The sequence below is a fragment of the Osmerus mordax genome, chromosome 17 (assembly GCF_038355195.1).
Source record: "Osmerus mordax isolate fOsmMor3 chromosome 17, fOsmMor3.pri, whole genome shotgun sequence".
In the NCBI taxonomy this organism is placed as follows: domain Eukaryota; kingdom Metazoa; phylum Chordata; class Actinopteri; order Osmeriformes; family Osmeridae; genus Osmerus; species Osmerus mordax.
In genome coordinates this window covers 4,060,903-4,076,299 of record NC_090066.1, presented here as the reverse complement: position 1 = coordinate 4,076,299, position 15,397 = coordinate 4,060,903, and the positions used below count along the sequence as shown (strand labels likewise).

The following is a 15,397-nucleotide window of genomic DNA, read 5'->3' as shown; positions in this document are numbered from 1 at the left end:
GAAAAATGACATTGGGTCCTTGGGCAAGGCACTTCACCCTACTTGCCTCGGGGAATGTCCCTATACTTACTGCAAGTCGCTCTGGATATTAGCATCTGCTAAATGACTAAATGTAAGTTGATGGATATTGTCTGAAGCGTTATTGAATCTGTACAACACTTCGGTAGAACGTTCAGAAAAAACTCTTGAAGGATTGTGTACTAATAAAATTGGTTTCAAATTTAAATAATGACAGTTTTTGACACCTATGCGTTGTAAATTGTTATAATTGTTCTATTACAAAACACTTGACACTAGCAGTTAAAAAATTACAATTCCGAAAAAGTGTGCTTTCACCCACAACTGGTATCTTAATTTTACAATCATCAACAAGACGTCTGTACACTCGTACACCTGCGCACGTTTCCCCACAGCCTGGAAAGCAGATCAAATCTTATGTTTTACACAATGTTCTTTTCTTTTTTGACGTTTTTTTTTGTCGTTTAACAGAACGACTCGGCAAAGAGAGAGAAGTACAGTATTATACCAAAAGCATCGAGTGTGCCGGGCCAGTGCAAAACTGCATTAATCAAAGACACCTTTTTTAGGTCAAAGAGAGAGAGAGAGAGAGTGACCAAGGAGGGAGACAGAGCTGTCAAAACAGCTTACTGCAAAAGTAGTACAAAGGAGATTTGGACATGTACAGATTTCCATACGACATGTGCACTTTAAGTTATTAAATAATAAAGATTTTATATTTTTATTCTAAAGTAAAACAAATGAAGCATTTACATAAATCAAACCGACATGCACGTTATTTTTGTCAAGAAATGTCATAGAAATCAGCGTATGACAGCTTGAGGGTGTATGGTGTGTTTGTGTGTACAGTGTGTGTGTGTATAGTATGTGTGTACAGTATGTGTGTATGTCTGGGAGACATGTTCAGGGGAGGCCAGAGTTAGAAGAAGTCCAGTAGCACGTGGTGGGGAGAAAGAAGAAATAAATTTCTCTTTAACTTTCCAAGACAGCAGTCAGATGTCCCTATAGGGGTGTGGGGCAGGAAGAGGAGGTACTGAGCACCCTTTCAGACAGAGAGGAGTAGGAGAGGGGCATGAGCGCACATGAAGAACAGCAGTCTTTATGGACACACAGAGAGGACTGGGGCTAGGGCCGAGAGGAGGTTACAGTCCTGGGTGTCTTGGGGACATGGATGCAGGGGCTAGAAGAGAAAAAGGGGGAAGGGGGGTCCAGGATGGCTGTAGTGGGTTAAGCGGAGGAGCAGCAACCCCCTGCGGCGGAGGCCTGGGGCTCGTCATCCACGATCTGTACACCCCTCCGCGATGTGGAGGAGTGGCTGGCACCGTTCCCCTTTGCCCTCTCCTCCGCCTGGGCGGTCTCCATCATCCCTGAGGACGGGGGGGAAGGAAATTAAGGGGAAGGGGGGAAGAAAGAGCCACACACAAATATTTCCACCATTAGGAGAAGGCTTCAAACCTTACGCATCATCCCATTACTCCAGCGTGTGTAATGAACTTGACAATTCCGGGAACAGAATAGGTGCTTACTTTTACACAGGTCGAGGAATAGCTCTTCGATTCCTTTGTTTAGTTTGGCTGACGAGTGATAGTGTTTTGCCCCGACTGACTCTGCGTACCTGAGAAGAGTGGATACATGTGGGTTAGTTGTACACAACTCCACGTTAACAGTGTCAAGTTAACAGTGTTAACACACAGGTGATCTGCTGGTACTCACCCCTCTGCCTCCTCCACTGACACATGCCTGTCCTTCTCCAGGTCTATTTTGTTTCCTAAAACCAAAAAAAAGGGGAGAAAAACAGAGAGGGCGTTCAGTGATAACACCCTCAACATTCAGTCCCCACAGCCTCGCCTGGATCTGGCCAGCTGTTGATGACCTGATGGTCGGGGTTGAAGGGTCTCCAGAGGAGGTCAGAGGGCTCGTGTGGACACAAGAGGAGTCTGTTCATCCCTGCCCTCAACCTCTCTTTATGCATAATCAAACCTCCGGCCATCCACCGTCGATAACACAGTTAGCATAACTGGTGAAATATCAACAACCACATGCGCTAATGTTGTCACCGATGGTTACTATGGTAATGTCAATACAAATTCTCAGATGCACATTTCCCCTGATAATCTGGTGTCTGGTCTCTCTGCATATTGTGTGTATCAGGGATGGAGTGTTTGATAAGTAAAACCAAGCACTATTTTTCAACTTTGAATCTACAAAAAAAAAATATATGTATCTATGTATCCTAATGGACTGAATTGTATTTACATGTAATTAAATAATTTAAGATTTGTGGAAAAACTCACCTACTATACATAAACAAATTTCATTCCCCAACATTTTCCTTAGTTCTTTGACCCAGTTTTTCACCTGAAAAAGCAACAACGAAAAAAGATTAACAACATGATATTAGGCTATAACATCATGACCCTAATACAATTTAGGATTTAGGCCGGGGCTGTAGGTAATCATATAGGGCTGGTCCTGGTGTAGGACAAACCCTAGGGAATGTTCAGTATTCCTGGCCTGCTGGGACTACAGAGTTAGACCGTTTTGAGACTAGTTTTGGTCCAGGGTTTACCTTCTGGAAGGAGTCCTCGTCTGTGATGTCGTAGACTAGTATGGCTCCATTGGAGTCTCTGTAGTAGATGGGTCCTAAGGCGTGGAACCTCTCCTGACCTGCTGTGTCCTGGAAAGGAGAGGGAAGAGGCCATATATAGGTCACCAAGAAAAGGCTGCTGAAAACACACCCCATTAGTCAATAACTAATTTCCCTCCTGAGGGTGTGCACCCATGTGTGTGCATGCATCTATCACGAGGCATCAGCACCAGTTGTAAAAGTTATGGCAGAGGGCATCAATGAAGAGCTGGAATGGCTCTACAATTTTACGCTGAATCACCCTGAAGAGTTGTCTATGAAGCTCCGGAGAGCATGTGAGACTTACCCAGATGGCCAGGTTTACCCTTTTCCCTGTGATGTTCAGCTTCTTTGTGAGGAACGATGCCTGGAAGAAAGGAGGAGGAGAGGAGACTGATAAGTGCCACGCTTTTTATCTCCTTAAGGCTTTGAGCACCTTGTCGTCGTCATGCTATCCCACTCTCATTTCGCATGCTGCCATGCCAACGGCATCACCACCATTATGTGGATCATAAAGAACCATCAGGAGAGAGAGAGAGGATGTTGTCTAACTATAACAGCCTCACATTACGCGATGGAAACGATGGAGATCACTATGTGGAACCAAAAAAACAAGATTGCAACCATATGCTTACGCTATTAAGATCCAGACAGATTGGTTAGCCAGCCATGAAAGTTCCAGGAGCCCAGTACCACATGACCGCCACCATCACATGAACTGACCCAGAGATTTCTAGAATGTCAAAGCTGCAGGGGGTTCTAAACAGTAGGCATCCAGTATTAAAACCTAACTAAATAGCTTTGTCTGACTGACGGGGTCATTTCTAGACTAAAGTCACCTATTGGTGAAGTAGGTTTCCCCTCCAGCCGTCTAGGGAGACTGGGAGTGATTGATTATTGGGTTCCATGTGATGCGTGTGGGATGCGGCTGACAGTCAGGCCTGGTTTCTGGGCTACACGGGAGTACAGCGGGCTGGAGGAACTCCTGACGACTGTCTGGTGGGTATCATGTGAGCAGCAGAGATCAGGGGAACACCATAGAGGGGGCATGAGGACCAGAAGGGATTTTGGGATGGAAAGGGAGAATGGAGGAGATGGGTGAGGGGAGAAATGCATGAGGGAGAGCTGAGCTGACTGCGCTTCTTGACCTCAGAATGTAGCGTGTGTGTGTGTGTGTGTGTGTGTGTACTGGCAGCTGTCCAGCCTGGGGTGTCTGCTCAGACTCAGAACAGCTGGAGGAAGCTGGGTAATCTCAGGTGAGGGGTCAAAATCCACACAGTTATGTGTTCACTCTACATAACCTCCCTCTCTCTCACACACACACACACACACACACACACACACAACCGCATGCAGCCAAGCGCAACCACACAAAACAGCACACATCCACTTCCATTCAAGTGACTATTATGCTAAGGAAACCTATTTGGAGAGGTAATTAGATAGGTTCCAAGTCATCCTTCATCCTCAGAGCAGTACACCTCTACACTGGGCCAGGCCTGGACGACTCCCACAGACACCACTGGGACTCAATTAGCCAGGCAGCACACTGTCACACTCAAGATGCTGGCTGATTACAGATCGAGTTTAGAAAACATTTCAATATTGACATTTGTAGCAGAGTCTGCTCCTGAAATAGCACCTTTGACAATAAGTGTTGTTTTGAAGTCAAGGTGTAGCTGTGTTTGAAGGGTGTACCACTGCAGGTATGTGTTACACCAGCCTTGTTTCACACAATGTCGTCTGGGAGCCCTGTGTCTCCTAATTTCAGTCTTAGATCGGTAGCTGTGCTCCAATATTCACAGGAGAATACCTCCCAGAGTCACAAACAAGCTTCATCGGAACAGGGTCGTTCTGAGGAAGTCAGCCTGCAGTCTTGGTGGTATGAAATCAGTGTAATTTGTGAGTGAGAAAACAACCCCATGATTTTTTGGAATGGCTGCCACTGGATTCCAATTGCTGATCCCGATTCACAACAACATCTCCTTAACATTCTGCGCTGTGAAACGTGCCAGCGAGAATCCCAGCTTTCACAACCACCCGCCACATCGTCACGTGAGATGAGATTACAGGCCTAAACCTGGAGGCCCCATGCTCAGTCCTTCCTTTGCCTTCCTCAACTCCACGAGGTCTGATAGTCGCTCCATGCCTGTGTGTGTGTGTGTCTAACCAGGTAACGCTTCCACACTCTGCTTCAGTCCCAGTCAGCTGATGGGTGTGGTAAAAACACATGGCTGCAGTAGGAGACAGACACACGAGGAGACCTAGTTCCATGCCCTGAATTGGGTTTCAGCATGACTGGGTGGAAATCACTTGTGACTCACTTGGCTTTGCTTCATAAATTCAACCCAAACTTAACAATTGGCTGATGCGAGAAACCCATCTCCTTGCCTGTTTTACCACCTTCCCTGATACTGTGCAGTGGACCCGTGTAGAATGGCCTTCCTAAGTAGCTTCCAGTCTATGACTATTCATCTCTTAATATGTCATCTTTAGATTGTGAATTTTCTGTATCACAATCAATAACAAACGGCAAAGAAGGTGAGAGGAATGGCTAGGAAGTGATAGCGTTCTTCTCAGACCTACATTTCAACTTCTTTGAACAGGTATCACTAGACTAGTGTGGAACCTAGTCTGAAAAACTTGAGCAGGCAATCCAGTGTCTCCCCTAGGTTTACAGCTTTTGGGGGGGGGGGGGGGGGGCAACCATGTGGAGACAGAAATCTCCCTAATATAATGGTAGGGGAAACACTGCAATCATACACAGTGGCTTACATCATATTGCATTCAACGACTGTTGCAGCTTCTGAGAAAACCAGGCTTGATAGGTGAACCCCCATCATGAGTATAAGTGTGTGTGTGTGACACAACAAACATGAAACCAGGATGACGGTGGTATTTCACCACCTAAAGCACTACCCAAACTCAGTTTCAAATCAAACCATCTGTTTTGATGAAGAACAAATACTGGAAAATGAAGGCTGTCAATCACACTTTAACTATAAAGAGCAGTTGCATGGTTTTACAGGTGCTTTACCATAACTAGGTATGCAGCCTACTAGACAGTTGGCTGACTAGTTATATGCAGTGATGTACTACTACTGGCATCTAGGCTACATGTACCCTATTAGACACTTAGGTTCCAAGATTATTGTACTGTGTTGGTCAGAGGGTGTGTGAGAAGCTAGCTGGTAAGACCCTACATCACTGAATGGACTAGCCCAGGGCTCGAAATTAACGTCCCATCGTCCCGGAGAATTCCCCTGTTCCCCCTTCCTTTCGCGTGCGAGAGAGGAGAGGGGAGAGGAGAACAGAGAAGCCTTAAACAGAGTAGAGTAAAGCAGAGCAGAGCTCAATTGAGTGCAGTATGCAAACCTTTCTTCGAAAATATTTTTTTAACTTTAGAAACTGTTTATAGAAAATATTTTTCAACCTTAGAATTTTTCTATTTTTATTTTTTTTTATATATTTGGGGAAAACTTTGAGGAAACTATGTTTTCAACCTTTCAAAACGTTTTTTCTAACCTTTAGAAACATTTTTTTTTTTTTTTTACTACAGCCACACCAATAATTGTGTTGCAAATGAAAAAAAATGAGCAAATGCAAAAACACAAGAATTTACATTTTAGAACAGGTCAATTTCAGTTTGATACGGTTAATTTTGCACTTCGGGACGGTACTGGGACATTGAGGAAAATAGTTGGTTGCGAGCCCTGGACTAGCCCTTCAGAAATTGCTGTACTCGAAAACATCCATAGGCTAGATGTCAGATAGTGACCACTGACCAAGGTACAGCTACAGTTAGACTTCCAATTTCAGACTTGCAGCTGAGGTTATAGGACTACAGCTCTAGACTTTGCCCTCCTGTAATACCAAATTGCAATGCAGACGGCTGACTATATTTACAGAAGGATACAAAACAGTAAACATAGCACTACTGCTGATACTGAGTAAAGATCTGATTCAACAGGCCTTAGGTTTTACCTCTAGATACACTTTCTATGCTGTCCAAACCTTAGCATGCATCTGCCAAGTCATAATTGCCTTTTGCAATAAACACCTAACTGTGATTTAGGGGGTTAAATATTCTCTCTGGATCAGGCTATCAAGGAGCTGTATTATAGGTCTATTTATTCTGTTCACCAACCTTTAGAAACCTAAAAAGGTATCTAAAGCTTGAGCCTAGTCAACACAAGCTGACACATACAACACTTCCCAAGTTCATACAGATAGTAATCTATATAATGTTTTGACCAGGATTTATCAAACTTGAGGTCAAGTGTGTCAGTTGGTGGAACATTATGCAATCTTTACAATAACGGAAAGAATATAGTAATATGGCAAAGTAGACGTTGGTAGTGTATTGACTATCCAGCATCTACCCATTGAGAGTGGAGGTGACAGGGCCTGTCACAGCTCGCTGAACACGGTAAAACAAATGTGATTATGAAACTCACAACTGTTGCGTTGTTTCCTGTGAATAGGAGTACTGACTGCTTTACCTGATAAAACAACGACGTGTGGAGAACCTAACCTCTCCCACATACGCCTCTGGCCCCGGGAAGTATAAATGCTGTGTCATACTTCCCTGTTCACTATCCCTAAACGTAATGCCAAATATGATAGCCAGCTAGCAAAACTAAACTGTGGTCGCTTTTAGTTTATAGATTGCCTTGAATGCTATGAACGGAAGTGTTGCTACCGTTGTTTATCATGTGGTTTAGCTAGCTCTACAGTATATAGGCTAACGTTGTTGGATGCTTCATCGACCTGAATTGGCTGGTCAGTTATAGCCAATTCCACCATATTCAATAACCTTGAAGTAAATCGTGGGTGTTGTAATGGCTGTCAGGGTAAATAGGTCACCGAAAGCTGGTGTGAGACAACAGCAATTAAACGAAACGAAGCTGTGTACAGACAGTATGAGATTTAGAGCTAGCTAACTGGTCACCGTGTGAAGCTAGTAACTAACTAGCCTAGCTAACTGACTGTAAGCTAGTTTAGTTAGGCTAGCTAGTTAGCTGGCTGAATTGACTGTACCAATAATGATTAAATAATGTCAGAGAACAGATTGTGGCGGACATTCACTAAAACTCTTGTAATACACCGTGAGACAATTTGCGTGGGCATGACGAGTAGATAGCCATTTTGACTGACAGTTAGCTAGCTACTAGTAGCCAACCAGCTAAATCTGTATCCATTCCAGTCACAAACAACACATTAACCATTGAATACCCGGTGAAGATCATGAGGCAAATAGCCAGGACCTGACGCTGCAGGACACGTACCTGAAGAGTGGTAATGTGTTTGTCGTTGAATTTATTTTCACAGTATCTTAACACAAGTGAAGTCTTGCCGACGCAGCCCTCTCCCAACAGAACCACCTTGAAAGAGTAGGTTTTGTTTCCTCCAGCTCCACCAGACGCCATGGTAGCGAAGAAATCCTTCCTATATGAATAGAAGTAGCCCCGTACAAGTGCCTTCCGCCAGTCACATTAGATAACTATGTCTCCGAGCGAAATCAAGGAAGGGAATTAACCTCAGGAGTGTATCGATTAATGGTAAATGCTAAACCTATACAAGACTCTAAATGACAGCCAGCTTGCTTTCACCCAGCCTTCGATCGCTTTTCTCTCACCCTACTAATGGCGTCTCTGTGCTTCCTCTACGTCATGCCATGGAGAGATCATATGATGAACCGAGCACCAAACAGTTACATCCGAAAGTGGCTGTAATGTGGTGACATTGATCTCACTTTCCAAAAATGTGAGCCATGGTAGACACGACATAATAACAATTTCGTCAATATTACATTTTGCTTGCTTGCTTAGTGATTAAGTGAACATATTACTTTATATCTGAATATTCTGTTGTCATTTGTCGCTGAAAATACATCACAAATAATAATTTTCCATATGGTACTCATATTTTATTAATAATTCCGATTTTGGCCCATGTCTGTTCCATCTTTTCTAAGCAATGTTTTCTAAAGTGTGCATGCAAATGTATTGTCTTTACATTCTTTTTTGACACCAACATTCAACATTGACCACAAGTTTTAAGCAGCAAAATAATTTAGGCTAACGCAACCTCTTTTAGATCCAGTGCAAATGGCATACAGAACGCAGACTTGAATAGAGAGCAACACCTTGACCAGAGGCTGTGTAAAAGACTCCAACATATAAAGGTAAAATAGCAGCAAACATTTACCTAAAACACAATACCAATATGTGTCTCTCGTATTCAAGGCAGAAAAAGCTTGTAACCGAGAAAATGGCAAAACCCATGCAGTGCATGAATGGATTATTAGCCAACTATTCGTTGACTCTGCAGACTGCACACATGGAAATTATTCCCATAAAACACCAACTGACAGATGACACCATGCCTAAACTTGTCAGCGCAATTAATACTGCACCCTGAACATATAGAGGACACCAAGGTTAAGTTATCCTGTTCTAGCACTTTGCCCGAAGCTCTTATAATGACAGAAAACTGTCCATGATTGCCCAGCAGGGCCTACAACATTCACCTCACAGGTTATCTATTAAGAGAATTTTCTTTTCCTTCCCGGGTGGGTCTGGATAGTGGGGATGATGGCTGCCTGCAAACAGATAGGAAAGATTATGTGATTTATGCTTAATTTAGTTTCTCTCCCTAGCTCTCTGTCCCTCTACCCCTCTCCTACCTGCACACACATCATTTACATTTAGTCTTTAGCGACTTACAGTACAGTAAGTACAGGGACATTCCCCCCGAGGCAAGTAGGGCGAAGTGCCTTGCCCAAGGACACAACGTCATTTTGCACAGCCGGGAATCGAACTGGCAACCTTCAGATTACTAGCCCGATTCCCTAACCGCTCAGCCACCTGACTCCCTACATCAACATTATTACCATTATCTTACATGCTTTTGGTGGCTTTCTTAATCAGCTGCCGGGTGCATGGTGACATCATGCTGTCAGTGGGGCTCCGTATTTCAGACCTGGTCCACAGTGAGGGGAGGGGGGGGGGGGGGGGGGGCAGAAGCATTTAGTCAACTAAGGTTAGGAAACAGGTAAAATTACAGATGGCTTACATGTTAATAATGATTTCTGTAATGTTTCTTTGTGCAGTTGTTTTTTCTAATACATTAATCTCAGAAAATATGTACTCACTTTTCTTGAATCTTCTTCCTTTTGGCCAAGCTCGGGGTCGGTGGTTGGTTGCATTTGACTTCTGTAACCTGCAATACTTTTCCAGTATTCATATTGTCTCTGTATCAAGGATAAGAATTTAGAAGCAAACGATTAACTTTGTCTTGCGTTGGTATCACTGTTGTGCGCTCAAAAATTGAAAATATGCATAAGTAGGTTAGGCTATGTCACGTTTAAATAATATTTAATCACCAAACCAATCAATTATATCTTGTTATACTCACTTTAAAACCACGTATCCGTACCCGATAAGTGATTCTCACAGACTTATAGTTCAGGTCTGACTGCTGACAGTTAATAACTAACGTGTATCTTGTTATGAGCCTGGATATTTCGAAGATGGCGCTCTTTGACGTATTTCAAACACTGTCATTTTATTGGTAGTTTCCGCGACACACGCCCAGGCTACATTTCTAACATTCCCACCCCAATCCCACGAACTTTAACTACATAATGTATTCTTTGTGGTCTGAGTTTTCAAAAATAAACCGTTCACATAACACATCTTTCCAATAGTGGCACTGGATTATTCGAATTGTGTGTTTCATCATCCCGTGTAATTATTATATATTATACATTATTATATATTATTATAATCTGAATGTTTGCCAGGCACTGTAGGGAACACCCACAAATTCTCCCTTGTATTTCGCTGGCTTGTCCAAATTTGAACAGGGTCCAAACTAATCATGTAGTCTAGATCAGTTTAACATTCATAACTGACGAAATGTGGAGTAGGCTACTACATATTCGACATGACAAACACATTCTCAATGCAAAATGTCGTGGAGATCACATTAGCGATGTGAATGATCAATTGTATTGTTACGGATTTACTATTTATGTATGTGACATAACAAACAAAACACAATCGCCCAACGTGGGGCTCGAACCCACGACCCTGAGATTAAGAGTCTCATGCTCTACCGACTGAGCTAGCCGGGCGTACCATATTCCTTCGAGACACCCTATTTCAAAACTCCTTGGAATGTGAACTCTGACCTTTTCTAAAAACAGGTTGTTGCCTAAGACGGCGATCACATTATTCATGCTTCAAGGCACATGGAATGTGGCTTTTAACAAGCCAAGTAACTGATGGTTTTGAGGATTTATTACACCTGTATTCCAATCTTGAAAGAAATGTCCTCTAATGCATCCCTCTTTTCTTCTCAAAGGCTACCTGCGACTGTCTAAGGTACACAGGGGGAACGTCTGTCTGGAATAGAACACAACCTGAGTTTCTTTGGCATAGCTGTCTGGTTCTGCTGTGTATGCAAATGATGATGGCTGGTAAACTATTAACTTTGCACGCTGACTCCAAACCCTTGCACCCTGGTTTCCAAGAACCCAAAACTGGTACTGTTCATATAATGCAACAAGGTCAAAATCTAGGAAGCATTTTATTCCAGTTGTGCTTCATACAAACCCTGAATGCTTTCAAGTTCTTAGTTTCAATTACAAATACGTCTATTTGATCACGTGGTTCTACCCATAGACATATATATGTCTATGGTTCTACCAGTGTCACATCACAACAATCACTTGCCATGTCTATCTCCATGACGTCACAATCACACACAAGTTAACAATGGGTAAGTAGAGCCTCTCAGGTATACAGGTTTTAAGCCATTCTAAAGATGACTAACCTAGCAACAAAGCATGATGCCTTTTGCACCTGTGTTTCTGTCATGGAAGGTGAACAACAGCACATTTAAGGATGAACATCATGTAAAACATAATCATGGATAATAATTAAGGTGTCAAAAAAACATAGGTGTCATAGTAAAGGTCATGTTAGCAAGGCATGACATTGCAATTTTTTGTAAAAAAAGGTCTGCGCACCTGATTGTCTTCCAAGTGTACAAAACATGCATTAAAGATCATGGCCTCTTGGATCCCCTCCTCAAAGTAAATATGTTGCTTTAGTTAGAAAACATCAACTCACTTTAAGTTAAATTCACTGAGATTTTAAACTGGGGAGTTGGTATTGCTAAATTAACTCTCACATTTCTTTGTATTTGTTTCAGAATCACTGATCAAACCTAAGATACTCACAAAAGGCTCAAAACAATGAAGACCCTTTTCCCCCCTACACCCTTGTATAAAACTGAAAGTCCTGAAGACAGCTACGCTAGTGTGGAACCAGGTCCTGGGCTAGGCTCCCAGCCAGGTCCCTATCGTGGCCAGAGAGGCCATGCCAGGCTGGGTAGGATGAGGGCAATGAGGATGGAGGAGAACAGGTTGACCCCGTTGTTGTCCAAGATAGGCTTCCCACAAATCCTTTTAGTTGTGACAGACTCATGATTCACCACCTTCCCTGTAGTTGCATCAATACCTGCAGATAAGGGGTGGGGGGTGGTGGTGTAGAAAGAGAGAGATGAAAGAGATGGTAGCAGGTAAGTTCTCCAACAATCTTCAAGTTCAAATCAATCTAGTGTAGATATAGTGATCCACTAATAATCCACAAGGAGATGGATGGAAGCTGTATTCATGTACATCATCATATTTATATCAAACATCAATGGCCACATGCCTACCTGAATACTGCATGTGGGCCCCCAAGAAAGAGTCCAGAAGGGAGCCTATCAACCCGGCCACACCCCCATACACAATGAGTGGCCACTGAGGATCTGCCAGGTGCAGGTCTTTGACGAATAGAAGCTGAGATATAAAATAAGCGACTCCCACTGCCAGCCCACCCAGGAAGCTGGCCACTAAACCCACGGTGGTAACGCCCCCATTTGTCCCTGAGAGGAGAAGACACAACACATGAATAAACCACTTCATAAAACGTCCTTCTATGATATAGGAACAGAGAAATAAATCCCACTCTGTCTGAAAGCCTAGTGTCTTGCAGTGTCACCCGAGCCTTGCCATTGATCGCCCATTTGGGTGGTTACCTGCCGGGACTTCCTTCCAGGTAGTGATAAGCCTGGGCTGTGATTGGCTGAGGACGGGGCCCACCTCTGAGGCCCATGTGTCCCCGGTGCTGCAGGCCAGGGCCCCCAGAAGAGACAGGCACATCCACGAAGCAGTGTACTGCTTCCCAAAGTCCACAGGGATCTCCCCCGGCCCCACCTCTATCATGTAGAGCAGGGCCAGCTCTGTGGGCACCCCCCCATTACAGAACACCTGTATCCAGTTCCTCTGGCCACCTGAGGGAGACACACACACACACTTCAAAACATTGACATAGAGTGGACACTGGCCAAGCCTTTGTCTTGAGGGATTCTCATTGATAATCCACTCATCCATCTACCTTCTTTGTAGTCGGCGTCGATCTTCTTCTTGACCTCTCCCTTCCAACGGGTCAGCTTGGAGCAGGTGATGAAAAAGCACAGCAGAGTGCAGAAGAAGCTGAAGTTGGCCATGGTCAGAATAAAGCCAACCAGCAGGGCTGAAACAAAACAAATATAAACATGCAGACATCCACACTCACATCAAAACCTGGTGTTTCACGACAGTCCACTGCTTCAAATACTATGGTTACAATAAGCTTCATTAGAAGGCCCAGTTTTGACAGGCCTTCAGTAGTAAAACTGGTCCTCTACCACATGCCTAGGGCACATGATCCTGCAAGCTGTCCACGACACATGGTGCAAAACAAAGCTGGTGACCAATCAATTCCCCTGAGTTGGAATCTTCAATCTAGCTAGCGGCAGGGCTAGCATGATGTCCCAATACTCTTAACCGTTTCACTGTGGCAAGGAACAAAGGGAAGCTGTTGTACATTTTGTGGGAGTATTATGAAGGTACTGCATTGTCAGATAACCGTACCAAAACACGTCATGCCTGGTGATAGTCAGAAAAAGTTATGCTCCAAAGTTTGATCAAAGGGGTGAGTTGTTTGCCAGTGCTTCTGACTTTAATATGAGACATCATTTGCATGATCAAATTTACTGAATCAAGTATGGTTCATTTCAACTCCCTTCTCCATTTAAATATCAAATAGCAGTAGATCTTGATAAGGAGAGAGATATTTGGCTCCAACCAATGGTTGTCAGTTCCCCATTTGGTAACATTAATCAAATTCATTTGAGGTTGGTTTACATTTAAAACAACTGAAAATAAGTCCAGCAATTGTGTCTCATAAATAAGTTGATGAAATACCGAAAGTACCAAAATGATTCATCTCATTTTTAATCAAACCTTTATCGCATGCAATGTTTTGGCTCTATTAATGGTGGTCATTCTACTAAAAAATATCAAGGTTCCTTCTCAGATTAATTAGATTTGCTATACAGATCCCTGAAAATAAACTAAATACATTTATTTTTTTAACTGTAGGAATCCCAATAAGTGCATGGTGTCCCCGTATGAGAGCAGGCCTTCCACATCACAGCACAACCCTGACACCAGAGATCAGGGTCACACACTTAACAAGTCTCTCTTAACTAATCCTGGGCATTACACTAATACGCTCGGTAAATAAGTGTCTGAGCTAGGCAGCGAGAGGGTGCCAAACAGAACAAATATTGGGTATACCTCCAAGCCATCCACTGTGGTCCAGGCTCTTCCTCTTCAGAGCTCTGGTGGATATCCCCAAGGGAATCAGGATGGAGAACAACCATCGCCATGGAGACACCGGCTGCAACGTGCCTGTAAATGTCAGAACAGAGGGGAGAGATGCATAGGTCTTGACGTCTGAGGTTGCCTAAACACTGCACGCTTTAGTGAGGTAGATCAGCGGAAGCATGTCTTGAAAGAAAGGGCTATGCACACAATTTACCGATTTATTGAGCTAAAAAAAACAGTTTGATCAAGAAACATTAGTCCTATTGATATCATCCCGTGTTAGGTTTCTCGGTAGGTCAACTTCATTGGTGTTTGTGTGAAGGGCCTCACCATAATACGTGCTCCCAACGATGGATATGATCCAGAAGGAAAGAGAGAGGGCAAGTGTGCCACACAACACTATCATATCAGTCATCATATTGAAGTATTCTTTCATCAGTAGATCATCTTCATAGTGCACAGCAGATGACATGGCGAGACCCTGTGGATTACAATGACATGCAGTCTAAAGTTCATGAGAGCCATGATGAATAGCAAAACAAGCAGTTATATTCTTGTTTGCGATATGTCATCAACATTAGTTAGGTAGTTAAGCTACTAGTATAAGCTGGATAAAGCGTTAGAGACGAAGCAGACAATTGTGCACCTGCAAAAACCTGATTTAGGGCCATGACGAGTCCAGTGTCTTCCATTTTGAAAAAACTGATACTGAAACAAATCACCTACTAATAAAAAAATTCTAACCAAATACTTCTAAATCAATCGCATGGGGTGTCCCCCGAATCACTAGCTGGCTACCAATATGGCTAGCTACAAGCATTATCCGCTTCCAACCACGGTCAAAGCCAACTTCCGCTGTCGAATCAGCGAAGATCATTTAAAGGCACAGTATCGCAAGTATGTTTGAAATGTTTGAACAATTTTAAAACCAATTTTAAGACAATTCTTCAAATACTGTAGCGTTTTGACTGTTGCGATCAATATACTATTACCGAGCCGTCAATGACTTTATTCTACCTCATGACTGAATGTGGAGAAATATG

At 43.2% G+C, this 15,397-nt stretch overlaps 2 protein-coding genes, 1 long non-coding RNA gene and 1 other non-coding gene across 4 annotated transcripts; all 4 read right to left on the bottom strand.

The window, feature by feature from the left end:
* Window positions 1-248: 248 nt before the first annotated feature.
* rab21 (RAB21, member RAS oncogene family) lies at window positions 249-8,312 on the bottom strand. Its single transcript, XM_067254430.1, has 7 exons — window positions 7,933-8,312; window positions 2,952-3,011; window positions 2,588-2,695; window positions 2,313-2,376; window positions 1,732-1,786; window positions 1,545-1,633; window positions 249-1,385 (listed from the first exon to the last, which is right to left on the bottom strand). The coding sequence occupies exons 1-7, from the start codon at window positions 8,071-8,073 to the stop codon at window positions 1,246-1,248; spliced, it is 657 nt and encodes a 218-aa protein (XP_067110531.1). The 5' UTR covers window positions 8,074-8,312; the 3' UTR covers window positions 249-1,245.
* A 574-nt stretch (window positions 8,313-8,886) lies between these two features.
* Window positions 8,887-10,128, bottom strand: LOC136960325 (uncharacterized). Its single transcript, XR_010878827.1, has 4 exons — window positions 10,064-10,128; window positions 9,801-9,899; window positions 9,551-9,628; window positions 8,887-9,248 (listed from the first exon to the last, which is right to left on the bottom strand). It is a non-coding gene; the product is annotated as an uncharacterized lncRNA (long non-coding RNA).
* Window positions 10,129-10,711: 583 nt separating this feature from the next.
* On the bottom strand, window positions 10,712-10,784 carry trnak-cuu (transfer RNA lysine (anticodon CUU)). The gene has a single exon. It is a non-coding gene; the product is annotated as a tRNA-Lys (tRNA).
* A 1,081-nt stretch (window positions 10,785-11,865) lies between these two features.
* Window positions 11,866-15,182, bottom strand: tmem19 (transmembrane protein 19). The gene is made up of 7 exons (XM_067254515.1): window positions 15,001-15,182; window positions 14,685-14,835; window positions 14,325-14,438; window positions 13,099-13,236; window positions 12,740-12,994; window positions 12,377-12,586; window positions 11,866-12,174 (listed from the first exon to the last, which is right to left on the bottom strand). The coding sequence occupies exons 2-7, from the start codon at window positions 14,824-14,826 to the stop codon at window positions 12,014-12,016; spliced, it is 1,020 nt and encodes a 339-aa protein (XP_067110616.1). The 5' UTR covers window positions 14,827-14,835; window positions 15,001-15,182; the 3' UTR covers window positions 11,866-12,013.
* Between the last annotated feature and the right edge of the window lie 215 nt (window positions 15,183-15,397).

What these genes read in the sequence shown, in the direction of transcription:
- rab21 (XM_067254430.1), bottom strand. Translation starts at nt 8,073, where the DNA reads ATGGCGTCTGGTGGAGCTGGAGGAAACAAAACCTACTCTTTCAAGGTG. An exon ending in AATTTGTTTATGTATAGTAG is followed by an intron (nt 1,787 to 2,312) that starts GTGAGTTTTTCC and finishes TTTTGGTTTTAG; the next exon opens with GAAACAAAATAGACCTGGAG. An exon ending in TCAGTGGAGGAGGCAGAGGG is followed by an intron (nt 1,634 to 1,731) that starts GTGAGTACCAGC and finishes CACTCTTCTCAG; the next exon opens with GTACGCAGAGTCAGTCGGGG.
- tmem19 (XM_067254515.1), bottom strand. Translation starts at nt 14,826, where the DNA reads ATGTCATCTGCTGTGCACTATGAAGATGATCTACTGATGAAAGAATAC. An exon ending in CCACAGTGGATGGCTTGGAG is followed by an intron (nt 13,237 to 14,324) that starts GTATACCCAATA and finishes GTTTTGTTTCAG; the next exon opens with CCCTGCTGGTTGGCTTTATT. An exon ending in CTGGAAGGAAGTCCCGGCAG is followed by an intron (nt 12,587 to 12,739) that starts GTAACCACCCAA and finishes TTCTCCTCTCAG; the next exon opens with GGACAAATGGGGGCGTTACC.